Source organism: Pteropus alecto, unplaced genomic scaffold, assembly GCF_000325575.1.
Source record: "Pteropus alecto unplaced genomic scaffold, ASM32557v1 scaffold65, whole genome shotgun sequence".
Lineage (NCBI taxonomy): Eukaryota > Metazoa > Chordata > Mammalia > Chiroptera > Pteropodidae > Pteropus > Pteropus alecto.
In genome coordinates, this window is record NW_006439191.1 from 9,334,618 (window position 1) to 9,349,895 (window position 15,278).

General features: G+C 35.5%; 1 protein-coding gene across 1 annotated transcript in view; it reads right to left on the reverse strand.

Annotated features, from left to right (window-relative positions):
- Positions 1-211: 211 nt before the first annotated feature.
- Positions 212-15,278, reverse strand: part of LOC102888097 (potassium channel subfamily T member 2-like) — a 145,909-nt gene continuing 130,842 nt past the window's right edge. Inside the window, 3 exon segments of the mRNA XM_025049843.1 lie at positions 212-2,735; positions 5,381-5,465; positions 13,745-14,045. Coding sequence (XP_024905611.1) covers positions 2,627-2,735; positions 5,381-5,465; positions 13,745-14,045 — 495 coding nt within the window. The 3' untranslated portion in view covers positions 212-2,626.

The window sequence follows — 15,278 nt, forward strand, 5'->3', positions numbered from 1 at the left end:
CCTTTTCTCCTGTCACGTGGTTATTCAGAATCTGCTAAGTTAAGAAGTAACCCCAGTAACAGTGTGTACACGACTATTGATTTCGAGGAGGGCACCTTCATGTTTATTTTGATTTTGAAATATAAAAGCGAAAAATGAATTCTGTAGTTTCAAAACAATTTGTCTAAACAGTTAACGTTTTGTCCCTCCCCCTCAAAAAAACACCAAGAGCTTCATCATCAGAAATAATTTTATTATTTATTTTAAAGCAATTCAGTGTAACTGGTAGCAAAATGGTACATATACAATAAAGAGAACTAGTCCCCATACGGTTACAAGGACTATAATTGACTCATGTTTTATTTTCATGTGCAAGTTAAGTGTTTTAAAAAGGCAACAGTTTGTTAAAAGGCTTTTATAAGCATGTTTTTATTCTTTAAATAACAGAAAGACTAATAAACTGTCATTACTACAGCAAGCCGATACGAACTGCATCAAATATTAAATTTGGGCTAATGTTCATAGTCAAAAATATTGTAAAATTTGTGAAACGGTATTTAGTTTCATAGGAAATATAGTCACGTCCTAACTGAAAATCCTAGTCTTGATAATGGTCATAATGCAAAAATACTAAACTCGAGATCTTGTGAGGAAATTGAGGAGTCACAAAATCTTACATTTATTCCTAAAAATAACTGCGACGAAGTAAAGAAATGGCAACTCAGACATCGTACTTGACTACTGATGAGCGGACGTAAAACGGGTTCGTTACCTTCACTGTAACCCTCGTTACAGGTGAGTTTGATTCTGCCTTAAGTCCGAATACTTTACATGTTAATGTTTGTGTTTATCAAATATATTTCCCATGTTTTTATAACATACACACACCTACGCATACGATATTTGTTGTAAGGTATACTTCCAATTTTGGGTAACTTGTTATAAATTCTGCATTTCTGTCTGATTAAAGAAAATTAAAGACAGGCTCTCCTTGTTTTGGGGGGAAATTCTTAGGGTTTTCGTTACTCCAAAATGAGAATAATGTGAAATTACTAAAAAACAGGAACGACAACAAATAGGCATTTTATATTCTCTAAACCAATTACACAATGGCTATCATCTATAATTTTACATTTTATGTTTTACATTTTTATTTCTACAGAATCATTTGGGTACTATTAGACTTTTTAAAATCTGTCTTTTAATCTTTCTATTTTCCTTTCAATGTATCTGCTTTATGAAAAAAAGGATAAAATATTTCTTTCCAATCTTATAAGTCCTATATTCTGTTGAATTGAAACTCAATGTCAAATTAAAAAATTTAAAAAATACAAAAATTACAAGAAAAATATCTTAAAATTTACCAATGTCTCTTTCATGGGAATACCTAAACACCTTCCAGCTACCTAGCGAGTTATGCTTTTGTGCTTTCCACTCTGTTTCTGAAGGAATAAAAAAAGTACAGACCAAAGTATTGGTGTCACCAAGGGTCAATTTATATTGAATTTATAACTGTCTAATTCTGCATGATTTATATTAAATTTCAAGGCAGAACTACCTATCCTTATTATATACCTTTTCCTCACAATATTAAAACATGGTTCCTATAGATAATTTTTCAAAATTAAATAAAATGTGTTGACATACCATTTTTGTTTGTATAGTTATTTCAGTTCCAAAAGCATAAAGGAGGACTTTCAATGTTTCAGTATGTCTTTGTAATCCACAAGAGATATTATTTTGCTTCTTTGATTTTTAAAGTATCTTTCTAATGAAATCATCTATATAGATAGATATATCAAAAATGTTAAAACTCAAGAGCCTAATAAAAGCATTACGGCATGTTTCAGTTAATGTTTCAATTCTTAAACTAAATTAAGTCAACAAATGTGTTTTAAATATTTTATCTATGTTAGGCATTCTTTTGGGAGGACAATCAATATTTGCTTTTTAGTGCACTTTTTTTTGGCGTACGCTCTGTGTCAGACATAAAGTTAGCAAAAAGTTCGGGTACTTGATATTTCTTTTTGTTTGCTTTCTTCAGTGTAATGAAACATGCTGAAATAAATATGATCCCACATGAAAAGGCAACAGAAACAGGTTAAAATAACTTAAAGATTTACATTCTAAACTATGATTCTTACAAAAATGTCAGCCGACAAGTTTGTTCGTTAATCTCTGGATAGAGAAGACTAGACATTTATGATCTCGATTTTATAAAGAACATAATGTGACACATTTACTTTTTAAGAGGAGTGGCGATCTTCTGTGTCCCTTGTGATGCCCCAAACACAGCTGGATTTTCAGGTCACTTTCACAAAACCCTAATACTTTTTAAAATTGGCTTCATACCATTTGGATTATTGTCAAACGATCAAATATCAGATTTCAAATTTTGTGTTTTAATATAGTTTTTCAAAATCATTTCATTGATGTCTTTCAAATATTAATAGGAATACCAATAAGCAGTATGTGGAATTTCAAAATAATCTATACTTCTAAGAGAATACATTTTTTTTTAACATGTGAGAATTAAATACATTCCAATCTAGTTTATTTTATGCCAGCAACACTTTTTCCCCTAAGATGTAGAGTTCTTTCGAGCAAGATCCTCGTAAGAAAAAAGAAGTCTCTGATTTTCTCATTATCAAAGCTGCGTTTCCTCACGAGACTCTTGACCAGTAGCCTGGATGCTGTTTTTGTGACTGGGTTCATTGTTTGGGAGATACGCCAGAGGATCTGGTCGGATTAAGTACCTGATAAAAGAAAACAAAGCAAATAGCTGTAATGGTCAATAAACGCACAACTAATTCACACCGACACTTGAGGTTGCTACTTCACCTCTGATGGGTTTTCAGGTTATCTAAGCTGTGTCTCTACTGATAACATCATCAGAAGGAATCAGTTTAGTTGGCCTGTAAAATTTTGCAGGGCTTGTATTTTTTTAATTTTAATTTTTCATTGAATTAAATTTACTGGGGTGACATGGGTTGATAATTATATAAGTTTGAGGCGTACAGTTCTATAATATGCTTCTATATGGTACTATGTGCTCACCACGCAGTCCAGTCCCCTTCTGCCACCATATACTTGACCCTCTTCATCCTCCCTCCACCCTCTGTCCCCTCTGCTAACCACCATACTGTGTCTGTGTCTAAGAGTTTGTCTTGTTCGTCTGTTGTTTGTGTTTTATATCCCACATATCAATGAAATCATATGGTTTTTGTCCTTTTCCGTCTGACTTATTTCACCTAGCATGATACTCTCAAGATCCATTTACATTGTCTCAAATGGCAATTTTTCATCATTTTTTATAGCTGAGGGCATGTATTATTTCTATACCTAAGAAGGTTATATTGACGAATGCTGATAAATCAAGAATCGTTATATTCAGTTATGTTCCATTTCACTACCTTCAGTTTGTCAAAGATTCATGATTTATTTTAGTTATTTTGTTGATTAATTAGCCCTTGCATTGGCTATTTTTCTATCAAGGAGACCTACATCCTAGCCGTGATTCTTCTATTAACTGCTCTTAATCTTATTTTTGTCATTTATAAATAAACTTGATCTAAATAATTTCTATATTTTTAATTTAAATATTCTATGATTCTATAAAATCAAGGATTTATTAAACGTAGAGAATATTATACACAGATATTTTAATTATCTGGAAATTTATCATCTAAAATTCAGGTTATGCTATAATGAGAATTATACAATAGTATAAACAATAATTTTTAATTCATTCTACTAATACATAGGCACATGTTCATATGCTAAACTCAAACATCTCTTCAATGTTAGAATTTAAGAGAGTTGTTTTACTTCAGACTGTGAAACGATATAAACGTGCATTTCCTGAGCACCTCTGAATATTGTGCCAGGACCTGGGAATACAAAAAGTCACCCTGCCCCCTGTCCTGCAGAAGATCGTAGGGTTTAATTTATGAGGCAGACATAAAGAAGAAAAAATAAATTCCTAACATCACATCAGAGAGAAAGAACAGGAGAAAGAATTAGGGAACACTTTGTTCAGGATGCCAGCTTCAGCTTCTCTGTCCAGGCTTAATAGAGAGGAACAGAAAGGCAGTCTGAGGAGTGACAGGAGCGACAGATGAGGGATGCTCCTGACGTGTTTAGAAAACGAGTTTGACTTTAACAGGCTGCTTAGACCAGGTAAATTCAGGAAGAAAAGTAGGAAATAATTAATGCGGGACTTTGAGTTCCAGGATTAATTTCTGTTCCAAAGGCAACAGGAAGCCACCGAAGGTTTTTTGTTTCGTTTCGTTTTGTTTTTGTGGGGTGGGGGAAGGATGGGAGAGAAGAAAAGTAAATATGTGTAATGCAGCATTCTAGAAAGTCTTGTTTCAGGTGCAAATGAAATTAGTATTCATAGTTTTATAATTTTAGAAGATACAGCAAATGAACAGAGAAGCTAACTTAAAAGTGAGAGCGCTAATGAAGATGGTATTTTTCCTCTTAAAAAATAAAGGAAAAATATTCGTACAATATCTTCCTTAACGAAAACGAGAAAAGGCAATTTTAGGCAGTCTATTTTCTTTGACCAAATAAAAGTGGATGCGAGTGTCCCGGATCTCTTAACTGGACTTTGTCATCTGTGCTCACTGCTTTTGTAATTACTTTAAATATCAACGGCACTGTAGACCAGTAGGGAAAACTAACAGGAGCAATAAGCTTTGTTAACACCATATTGTCTAGTGACTTACTGTTCTTTGAATCAAATAACCATGGCCTCTTCATTTAAAATGAACTTTTGAGAGTGATTTTTTTAGAAAAACATAAAAGGCCTGAGTATAATCCATTAATTCATTAGTGACAAAATCATGTTATATATTGCTCTTAAATGTTTTATGCTTAAATCATAGTTTTGTAAATGAGAATGAAAGCACTTTGAAATCAGGAGAAAAGTCTTAATCTCTGCTACGCTTTTAAGGCAACACCAGTGCATTGTCCATGTAGAAGGCGTAGTGTTTGATGAATCCTATTTACTGCCGTAGACCTTTAGCTAATAAGTGTTTTGACTTATTAACTTTGGCTGGTGAGAAATCTAAGGTCTTTAGAATTAGGTTGTTCCCTTATTATTCTACATATTTTCTCTTATTTCTCCAAAGATATATTAGCTCACGGAATACAAAATTCGTGCTGCTGTTTTTTTCTTTTATTCCTCTGTAATCCTATAATGCTTTTAAAAAATAGGATTACACGCAACAATACATAAAATGCATTTGTTAATTGAACACAAAACTTAGACTCATACATTTATATCACAAGAATCCTAAGGGGGTGGGTAGGCTATCATGGTGGAGATAAACGTATAATCATAAATTAGTGATTTTCTACGAATCGGTGCCTCGGGTGAAGTTTGAGGTCAACTTACACAACGTCGTTCAGCTCTAGTCTGGTGTCTGGAGATGGGTTGATCAAGATGTAGGACAGGGTACCCTGATGATCGTTCATTTCGTCTGGAAGATAAACAAATGCCGAGTTTGTTACACTACTTAACGGAAAATTACTGGGAAAGTTATAGAGCATCTTAACTTCAAACCATAGAGCTGTCAACGAGAACTTGCCACAGTTCGTCCCACAGCGTGAGTGTGTACGTAACTCTGTTTTCAAATTACTGTCATTGGAAATATCTGACAGGTACTCAGTGTTTGTTCCAATAGGTGATAAAAATAAAGTAGCTAATTCTGTTTAAAACAACTACAGTTATATTCTACCCTTGAAGCGTTTGCACTGACGAAGTATTAAAGAAATCTGGACAAGTTGTTGACTTGATTTATTAAGCTTTATCAATTACGAAAAAGTAATTGTGGTTCCAGATGCCACCTAGACAGAAATATTCGTGTGGGAAATTCTGTGAAAAATCTAATGACATTGTGTTTAGAAAACACAGCAAACATAAAAAACTTGAAGGCCTTAAATATGTTTGGTTTTGTTACATAATATATCCGCTATAAGCCATCCTATATTTTTGGCAGAATGCAAAGAATCCTGTGGAACAGAATTTAATTGTAAGTCTCAGGAGAAGTATATACCGAGTTATTAATCCTCTGAGACAATACATATTTTTTAAAATGCTGTACCCTTTGAATTCTGTCAATTCACTCTGAAGACATGGTCAGGCTTCAGGGCTGGAGAGCCGAACTGGCATCGTATAGGGGGAAAGAAAACATTTTTGGGATGTAAAGATTTTAACTGACAAGGCTCTGCTGGGATGGGCCCGTAAGGCCGTGTGGACACGCACTTCAGTAAGTGTGACCCAGTGGTGCCATGTTTAGGCTGCACGGGGACCGTTTAAAACCCTGCTCTAGCGACAGAGGATCCTTCTAGACACTTCAGGGGTAGAGAAAGCGTGGCTCCTGAAAGAAGTACTAAAGTTTGCAGTTTGATCCAAAATCTAAGAATAGATTTCATACCAATAGAGAGAGATCAATACTCACATAACTGCGTACAGTTAAAGCAAAGGTCTTTCATGGGACAGTAGCTGACCCTGCCAATATTCTGCACTGGAAAATATATGTTATTTTCATAAAATAATGTCTACCACCAGGTTCATCTGTCTAAAACCCTACCACCTGAATAGGAAACAACATTTTTAGTTACGATTTTCAAGTTGACACGCAGATGGGCACTATTTTTAAAGTCTACAAATGAAAATCGTTATTTTACAAGACAGATAACTGCGGTATAACTGAACCACCATAAGCATGCCAGTAAAACTATTCTAATCACAAGATCATTAAATTAATAATCAAATAAAGGAAGATATTTGGTTGCATATATCTCCAGGGTCAATACAAGGAAGTGTTCTGGCATAGGGATGGGTTGTCAGGCAGATAGAGAATACCCAGTGAAATCTAACAAACTTTTATAGCATAAATATGTCCCAAATAGTACGTGTGACATACTTGTACTAAGCAATTATTTGTTGTTTATCTGAAATTCAAATTTAACTGGAAATCCTATATTTTTATTTGCTAAATCTGTCTTAGGGGTGGCTGGCCAATTCAGCTGGCTGAAGATGGAGTTGTAATGTGCATATAAAGTGAACTTAATTCACGTAAGGTACAGTTTCAACTAAAGCATATCGCGCTAGCATGAGATTACTAGGAAAGGACCATCTTTCTATATGAAAAGCAATTTGGGTTTATGTTTGCTTTTCTGAGAAATTCCTCCCTTGTGTGAATTTCCATAACTGCTGTACAAAGGAACAAATCGATAGCGCCTTCTGGAAACTAAAACATAATACTCTAAAATATAACAGTTCTGATAGAAAACCTATATCTCATTTGTCTGTGTATAAGTCAAAATCTTAAAGAAGCAGCAGCATTATTGAACTTTCCTATATAAATCGTGAACATTATTGAACAGTGGCGTTTGAGGGAAAACAATTTTAACAAATAACATCTCAGTCAATGTCAACACCCAACTTTTCTCCTTGATAATGAACATGACGTTGTACTCATTTTTGGTTCTGGGATGGAAAATTTGGCTCATGAACCAGAACTGAGAAGACTCTTATTTACAATCAAGCAAAAATATCTACTAAGGAAGTCTGTTGCAAGGATATGTGACGAGCTCCTGATAGGTGATCTCTGACTTTGGCAAAATAAAAAGCACTATACAAATTATTTTACTGAAATTATTATTTCATTATCGACATAATTATCTTAATGGAACTATTCTTCTTGGGAAATTTGAAATAAATGTACTAGAATATAGAAAACTCTAAAAGAAATTCTATAGAGTCAAATTCAACAATTGCTAGTATTTACCAAGAAACTTATTTGCTATATTAACTAGCGTATGCAATTATTCAGTCAAAAGCTCTGTATAGCAAATATTCTTAGGTGCTTCATGTAAATAGATCGCATTCCAAAGGAAAGAATTATACTCCTTCCTCCCCCCCGCCATTTTTGTCAAAATGGGGACATCTCTAAATTTTCTTTAATATTCACCAAATAAGTACTATAATGCAGGATGTTTTGGATAAGACTGCTGAGAGCATAGAAGAGTATAAGTTTTAACAAGGAGAATAAATGTTTCCTGGCATCTCTCACAGACTTATTTCACACTCGAGTTAATAAAGATTGAGCTTGCTTCATTTTCTTCCAAGTAATTAGCTTTCAGACTGAAGAAAACAAAGTCAAATGTAATTTTTTTTTACCAGTCTTATAAAAAATACTCCTACTGTTCTTACAAAATAATTAAGTCCCATTCCACACATGTGAGTTTTTTTTAGCTTGCTTTGATTTTTAAATTTTCCTCGTGCAAGTATTTTAAGAACACTTAAAAGAATAAAATTTGATCAGAAAAAATGAAATCTTTGTGTACATTTCATTGAATAATACTTTCGAAAACACACTTCCATTATGCATTATGTAATCATAGAAACATTTCAAATAACAAATATAAAAGTATCATCGAGAGGCTCGGTTAAGAACAAAGGCTCTGAAACCTGATTTCTTGCCTCAGAATCCCGGCTTGCCCCATTAGATGCTGAAACCACAGGCAGATTACTTTGCTTTAAGAAAATCTGTCTCTGCTCAGTTTCCTCACGTGTAAAATGGGGTAAGGATAGTACTACTTCATAGGTTATCATTGGAATTAAATTATAAATAACTAATCAATACAATTTAAAATGAATACATTCGTATCAATATATAGTTCTTAGAATCAGCACCTGATTCACAGCAGGTTTCCTGTGTTAGCCGGCAAAATCAATCTGTGACTAGTAAAAATAATCATTCACGTGTCGCGATGGAAAGGGGCTGGTGTACGAAGATAAGGAAGAGCCACGTCCAGACAGAACAGCAGGTGTTTGATTTTAAGTTGTGGAAAGCGGGTCCTGACGAAGAGATGGAGTGAGGACGTTCTTGGAGACGATGCTGAGAAGGGAGCTAGGACCAGATCCGTGGCCTTTACGGACCTCGGCTGAGAGTTTGAATTGCATTCTAAGAGCAACTGGAAGCCGCTGAGAGCGCGTAAGGGCGGGAGGTTTGGGGGCACGATCTGATTTCCTACGGAATGAATCAGCTTGAAGCTCTGGAAAATGAGCTTTGGGGACTCAAATTTGGACTCGAGAATAGTAGGTGAATAGTATAGAAGCCCAGGTGACAGGTGACTTGGTCACAATGGCAAGGGAGGAAATTTGGAAGGGGGGAGGGAAATACAGCTGGAGAGCTGGAAAGAGCGAGAGCAAGAGATACGGGGGAGAGAGCGGGAGGGAGCGAGCACCGTCGAGATGGGACAGTGCAGCATGTTTGAGCGCCCATGAGAAACACGAGTGGAAACAAAGGAGTCCGTGCTGTGCACAGGGCGGGCACATTTTCCTTCAGTCGCCACGAGAGATGCCCGATCAGAGAAAATGCCTTGGGGTGCGCAGTGCTCATTTCTCCTACATTGTCTAATAAGCGCTCGGAGCATGACCCTCTGGCGGTCTCGCGTTCCCCACCCCTTCGCAGTCGTCATCTTGAGAGGCAGCATATACTGGGCGGTGGTCTTCAGAACGGGCCAGGCGCGTAGTTACAGGTGTGCCCGTGAGTTAACTGTAAACTTCCTATGTGGCTTTAAGCATATCATTTAAATGAGCTCAGGATACTTATAATTATGCTGCATTATGAATTCTAAAGTCTAGGGGTTTCCATTTGGTCTCTTTTGTATCTTTGCCTTCTCTATCATGCTTTTACTTTTCTCTACCACACTGAACATGCGGACAATAACCACTTCGTGATCCTTGTTTTCTGCATCTCTTTCTAGGGATTGATTTTTCGTATTTTGGCTCCACCTGCTTGACTTCTAGCCTGTAAAAGACAACTCGTCTGTCTCTCTTCCCTCCGGGAATAAACTTACATGCTTTCTTTCGTCTGGTGTCTGCACGCTATTGATTTTTGTAGTTATTTAAATTGAGAGCATAAACAGTCATCATAATCAGAAGTTTCTTCTCACTGTTTTAATGCATTTAGAAAGTTCGTTCTTTGCTCATTCATTGACTATACTCAACCCATGATAAAATGTTGAAAGTAAAAAGTTCACTCAACCAATTAATTTTTTTTCTCAATGACTAAAGATATTTTATTCAAATTGGCCACATTTTTCTTAAGCATAAGCCAACACATAACATTTGAGTTTTCAGTTGTAAAGGTAAAATATATGTATATTTAAGTGCAATTAAGTTCACTATGGTATTAAATTATGTAAAAATGTTGTTGTCATTGAAAAATTAATGTTCTGGGAAAGATATAATAAACTCCAGGAAACAAAACTTTATAGGTTAATTTAGGGAGATATGGAAAATTCATTCCCCAAACATTTTCATTTAGTGTAAATCATTATCAGCTCAGCAATTACCCCCTTTGAAAGCTTCATTACTTCATCTATTAAGAAAACCATTCGGTTTGTTTTTCTCTATTAACATTCTATATATAGAATGAGAATAACAAAACAAACCCATGTATATCTCCTTCTGTCTGACTGCTTTCTCATGAGAATGGATCAGTTCTGGAAATAGAATAATATAAAATTATATATTTTCTGGGACTCTATCCTGGGAATATATTGATTGTCATATCAATATTATTGTACTCATTAATATTGGGAAAAGGTGAATAATATATTTTTTTAAAATAATAAAAAATTCAGTGTCAGTTTCTTTTTAAATAATAAATTTTTGCTGAAGTCATTACAGCGATCTCAGATACTTCTACTATTCTTCCTAAGTCCAAATTTTGCAAAACTTTCTAAAATACTTAGCAACAATGCCTTTTCAATCTTTGGTAATTTGCCGTATGATAAATTTGTGAATAATTTTGTGCTAGAAAAAGATCCCTGACATCTATTAGAAATTGGGAGATTTTTTTGGCTGTTGTTGAGAACATACATGAAAATGATCAATGATTTATAAGTGTCTGAAAATAGAAGTTGATGGGGTTAGTATTATCACTATGCATATTGCCACCACCACGTCTGCTATAGGTGCGGGCGGGAATAACAATCTTTCATCAAATTTGTTTACTCTTTCCAAGAAAGAGAATAACCAAGAATTAAGTCACCATGTTGGCTATTAAAAAAGAGTTCTTGGTTAATCTACCTATTATTTCAGGCATATTATCAATTTACGTAGACACTAAGGCTTTCCGATAGATGTAATGAATTCTGGTGTCGAACTACTAGTTACCTCTTTCTCACTCGAAAGGATTTCTTTATTTTCTCCCTCGGCATTTCATCTTTTACTGACAGTATGAAACTTATTACAATCTCTGTCAAAACTGACTGGGACCATAGCAGGAAGCCTCTCTCGCCAATTTATACTATTAATATGTCCTTCTAAGGGCTGATCATTACATATCGGTCCGTAGTTAGAATAATTTTTAGTGAGTGTGTGTCATTTTAAATACCTTGCCGAAGAATTATACTATTTATTTACATAATACTTAAAAAGTACTCACGCTGAGTGTAGTTTATAGATTAAAACATCTTTGTGTACACACAACCAACCAAATGAAAACCCAATGGCAAACACCTTTAAGAAATCTTTTTCTTTTTTTTTTTTACATAATTTTGATTATAATTTTACAACTAGTCTATAAATTATGGAAGTATGCACTAAAACGTGTGTGAAATTTACCTAAAAATAATATAAGTGAGGAAAACTGGTGGGATTGTACGTGAAACAAGCTGAAATTAATAGCTGTGAAGCATGATAATGAGTATTCGTTATAGCGTTTTCCCACGTTCATGTTTGGAAGTTTTCGTATTACAAATTTTAAAATATATATATTAAAAGAAATTAGTCTTGCACAGAGAGAACACCTTTTCCTCTGAGACTGCAGATGTTCTGAATTGTTTTCAAAACACTCACCTTTCCACTTCTGGAATCATTCTCAGCGGGCGATTGTGCCTCTTACCATCGTGGGAGGCAGAACTCAACTTCCTGTCTAAACGCCTGCGCGGTTCCCGCATTTAAAAACATGCATCTTTTCCTCATTTCCAAATATCTAAGCAGAGATATTTGCTTTCCCGGATTTTCAACTTCTCTAAGAGCTCCGTGTTAATCAGCATGCTCATTTCTCCCTGGAATCGTCCCTCCTCTGTGTCCACTTTCCCATCCGGCCATCCTCATATTTCACACCCACCCCCTTCACAGCGAAACTTCTTAGAAAATATCTACTATGGCAGAGACTGACACTTGTCTTTCAACAGCCATGCTCGTTTTCTTTAATTAGATCTGGGCTGCCACAAATCAAACATGCTTTCCTGCCGATGAGACACAGTGGGAATGGTGTGGGCAACTACTTGGTAATACTGTTAAAAAGACAACCCTCTCCTCCTTTGTAGCTCTCCCCTCCTGCTGGATGGAACGGGAACCAAATAATTTGTATCCCAACGTCCACCTCGTGTTATGAATTGACTTGGTCATGGAAGCCATCCGATAGATTACGTTTCCACTACCTTGGGCTCCCCGATGTATCTAAACCCACTGTATCCACATCCTTGCCTGAACATCATTCCTCGTGCTACTCAAATCCGGCTTCACATACACCACTTAACTGATGCCGCCCTCGCCGAGGTCGTCAATGACCCATCACTACTCTCTCTACTACTCGGCACTGTTAATCATTTCATTGCCTCCCATTCTCCAGTCCAACACTTTCCAACGTTTTTTTTCCACATCATAGAACACTTAGGGTCGTAAGGAGTGATGAGAAAATGTACGAAAAACACCTCACATTGTTCCTGGCACAGAGCAGGTACTTAGTCAACATGCTTTTCTTGTCCAAAGAAATACAGGCAACTTCTTTTAAACTCTAATTCAATGATTAAAATGTCTCCCAATGTACATTGTTTCAGGCTGAGACTTTCATAACAAAGATGAGATGGGCAAATATGAAATGCATTCTATTTTATCCTTAAACTGTACGATACTTACAGTTTTCTTGGCTTCTGGTTTACCCGATTTATATATATATATACACATATATAACAACAAACCACTTATTTATCATTTGGTTTTCCTCTAAGTTGACTAAATTTATTTTTAAGATAAAATTCATACTGTGATAAGTGATATCTTTTAAAGTTTTCTTTGCTAATGCATTTAAGCTGTGCCACATGGTCTATATTGCCATCACCAATCACCAGAGGAGCCTGACAGTTATTGAGGCGGATCTGCACTATATGAGCTCAAGCACCATTTGAGCTTTAAATTAAAGCTTTTGAAGACATTTTGTTCCTGGACCACAAGGAGCTAATCATGTTTTATAGGAACACGTTGGTTCATCTGTGGTTGGTACATTTAGTTACTTGCCAATGCCTCAGATTCATCTGATTCCAGGCCCTAGAATGAGGGGGTGGTGTGTGTGTGACATTGGAGCCAGACAGAACCGGACATAAACCTCAGCCATGCCATGAACAAGCTAACTAGGAAGTTCCTTGACTTAGTTTCTTTACCTCTAAAACGGAAGCGTTTTTGTGAAAATGAAAATGAAGGTAACTCATGTAACGTGTTCACCACGATGCCTAGAGAACTAAGCAAATACTTAACATTTTCAGCACTTGATTTTTACTACCAGCGTCATCATCGTTTCCTGTCGGAGATTAGCTATGTGTCGCTAGTCCCTCCACACTGACCTGTGAAACAAAAGTGTGATTCTCAGCTTACTGAATGAGCGTCAACTCTACAACGACTAACGGCCAGAAATCACAAGTCCATATCATGCAATACGTTTAGAGGGCATACCATATCCCACTGTAGAAAGACCCAAGTGTTTCATTCTATTTTTCACAAGTTCAGCAAGCTCTTGTCTCTCTGACCTCCTGTAGAGGTTCAGTCGCTGCTGGGTTATTTTCTCAGCTGTTTTACCAGAGTGTTTTGGACCTTTTCTGCTCAGTCTTCGGGCCCACTGCATGCTCTTTCTCCTCAGCAGGGGGTGGTCGGACTGGTCGCTGGACGTGGAGTTGCGGTGGTTGCCTCGGTGATGACCTTGCTCTTTGCAATCTTTGGTGTCTTCCCACTCTTCCACACTGATAGATATTTGAGACTTTAAAGGAAATGGATATCGATAATTAGATATTTTAGGAATAAGTATGGACTGTGGTTATATCGATTTTATGCTCATATCGTGGTATAATCATCTCATGAGTTTTCACAGAAAGAGCAAAATCATAATCACTGATACTAATTTTCCATTAGTATAAATATTATTAGAAAATGTCCTCTCGAAATTATATATGAACACAAGAAAATATCTTTGCATCCTCCAGTGTAAGTTTAATGAAAGGATTTTTCATGTATCAGAGTTATCAAATGACTGTTAACAAAGCTGTTTCAAATCAGACCAAAAAAACTAGGTATTTTAAAACTTTATTCAAATTAAGTCCATGTAATGGACTTTTCTAAATCTCTCACATGTATTTCACATGACATTTAAATAAAGATTATAAAAGCGGTTTTATTTTTGGAATGACTAACATTTTAAAGGTTTTTAAGTTATTGCTCTTTCTAAAGATGGCGTTGGAATGAACTTTATAAAATGTGAATTTTTTTATTCCCCCATATGACCCAGAGGAAAACAAGCCCTTTTTAATTCATGCATTAACTGTTCATATAAAATGTTTTTTGACTAAAATATTTAAATTATTTCAAGAATGGTTCTTAGTATCCTAAGCGAAAATGTGTTATAAATATTAATATTTCACAAATGTATTCTAAACTCACAAATAAAACTTAAATTGGGCTAATAGTAGGGAAAAGCAATGAACAAACTCAAAGTCTATTTAGACTTATTCTTTCACTATGAAATCTGATTTTCAACTAAGAAACTCTCCTTTGATTATAGGCCCTTAATAAATAGAAGCTTCCCGTTTCTGAATTGTTGCTTTTCATACCAGGAAGTCATATGAAATGCAACACAGATCAAAGCCGGAAGTCTGACTGTTTGAAAGCATGCACATGCAAATGAACAGCTTCCTGAATCTGTACCTACAGCAGCCCTCACGAATCTGCTGATGTGTTCTCTTCTGTAAATAGAAGTCTGAGCTTCAGCTCTAACATGCATGTGTTGCTGGCTTTAAGTAATAGAATTTAAATTACCAATTTAAGTTCAGGAGGTAGATCCAATAAAATCCTTTAAAAGTGAATATAAATGATGGAGGCTGTCAGTCCTTACATACAACACCTAGTGGCAAGCTGCGATATCTCACACTTAAGTTCAATATATAACATAAATATCCACCTTTCTACTTCAAAAGAATACTATATCAGTGATATAAAA